The sequence below is a fragment of the Antrostomus carolinensis genome, unplaced genomic scaffold, assembly GCF_000700745.2.
Source record: "Antrostomus carolinensis isolate BGI_N321 unplaced genomic scaffold, ASM70074v2 scaffold24104, whole genome shotgun sequence".
In the NCBI taxonomy this organism is placed as follows: Eukaryota; Metazoa; Chordata; class Aves; order Caprimulgiformes; family Caprimulgidae; genus Antrostomus; species Antrostomus carolinensis.
Window position 1 is genome coordinate 15,232 of NW_010311879.1, and position 1,080 is coordinate 16,311.

The following is a 1,080-nucleotide window of genomic DNA, read 5'->3' on the forward strand; positions in this document are numbered from 1 at the left end:
GCTGCTGCTACTGCTGCTGCTGTAGAAGTTGTTCTCGGCGACAGAGGAGAGCGTGGGGCTGGAGCTGGGCGCGGGGCAGCTGGGTAAATTCGCCATGGTGGCGAAGGAGGTGGAGGGGTGGCTGCTGGAGGAGGCTGTGTTGCTGTTGGCGCAGAAGCTGCCTTGCATCGGCGCCACCGGCACGCTGCTCATGGCAGAAAAGGCAACTTTGGTGTTGGCTGTGTACAGAGCAGTCCGGGGATTTATTATTGCAGGGGACACCGTTATTTGCATATTACTGGAGCAGGAAGTCTGTCCGGCAATGGCAGAATCAGTAGGAAGAGATGAAGATACCAAGAGTTTGATGGGTGGACGAGCCACGTGGAAGACTGTGCTGGATGTTACAGTGGCAGCAGTACTCGTTTCTACTATCAGTCCTGGCTGCTGAGCTGTTTTGATCACTCTGTCCAGAGTCGAAGCGTGTACGACTTTGGTTCGAGGACCAAAATTAATAGTAGACGTGGGTGAGCTGTTCTCAGCAGCCCCTGACAGCACTTGCAAGGGCTGGTGAGGAGAAGCTGCAGACATTACATCCACCACTGTATTTCCAAAGTTCTTTTCCATTTTTATGCTGCCCCTAGGTCCAGGAGAAACTTTATTTCTTTCTTCTAAAGATAAAAGAGAATGCATAGACGATGAAAGCAGCTTCATGTCTGCATTGCCACGGTCTGATTTATGCACTGAATTTAGCATCCGGATGGGGGTGATGTGAGTAGAGGCCGCTGACATCATTTGCATTGGCAGAGCGTGGTGGCCGGAGGGATTAGAGCCTGAATCGTTTTGCACTGGTAAGACCTGAGCTGTGGGTCTGGCAGAGCTCGAAGTGAAATGATTCAGTAACATCACGGGCTTCTCCTTTTCCGAACCGTCTAAGTGAATCTCTAAACCTAGAGACAGAAACATCTGTAAACACAACTGCGTCGCTGGACAAAGCCAGGCAACACAACCACAACTTGGGTTGTCTCTGCTTACGTCTCTCGTTCTCCTCGGCGCTGTCTGAGCTCTCCTCCCTTGTCTGGATCCCCATGGGGCTGGAAGAAG

At 51.8% G+C, this 1,080-nt stretch overlaps 1 protein-coding gene across 1 annotated transcript in view; it reads right to left on the reverse strand.

Annotated features, from left to right (window-relative positions):
• LOC104524107 (zinc finger CCHC domain-containing protein 14) overlaps nucleotides 1-1,080 on the reverse strand; it is a gene marked incomplete at its 5' end in the record, with an annotated part of 12,819 nt that overhangs the window by 3,119 nt on the left and 8,620 nt on the right. Inside the window, 2 exon segments of the mRNA XM_029084718.1 lie at nucleotides 1-926; nucleotides 1,012-1,080. The exon segment at nucleotides 1-926 is cut by the window's left edge and continues 3 nt beyond it; the exon segment at nucleotides 1,012-1,080 is cut by the window's right edge and continues 38 nt beyond it. Coding sequence (XP_028940551.1) covers nucleotides 1-926; nucleotides 1,012-1,080 — 995 coding nt within the window.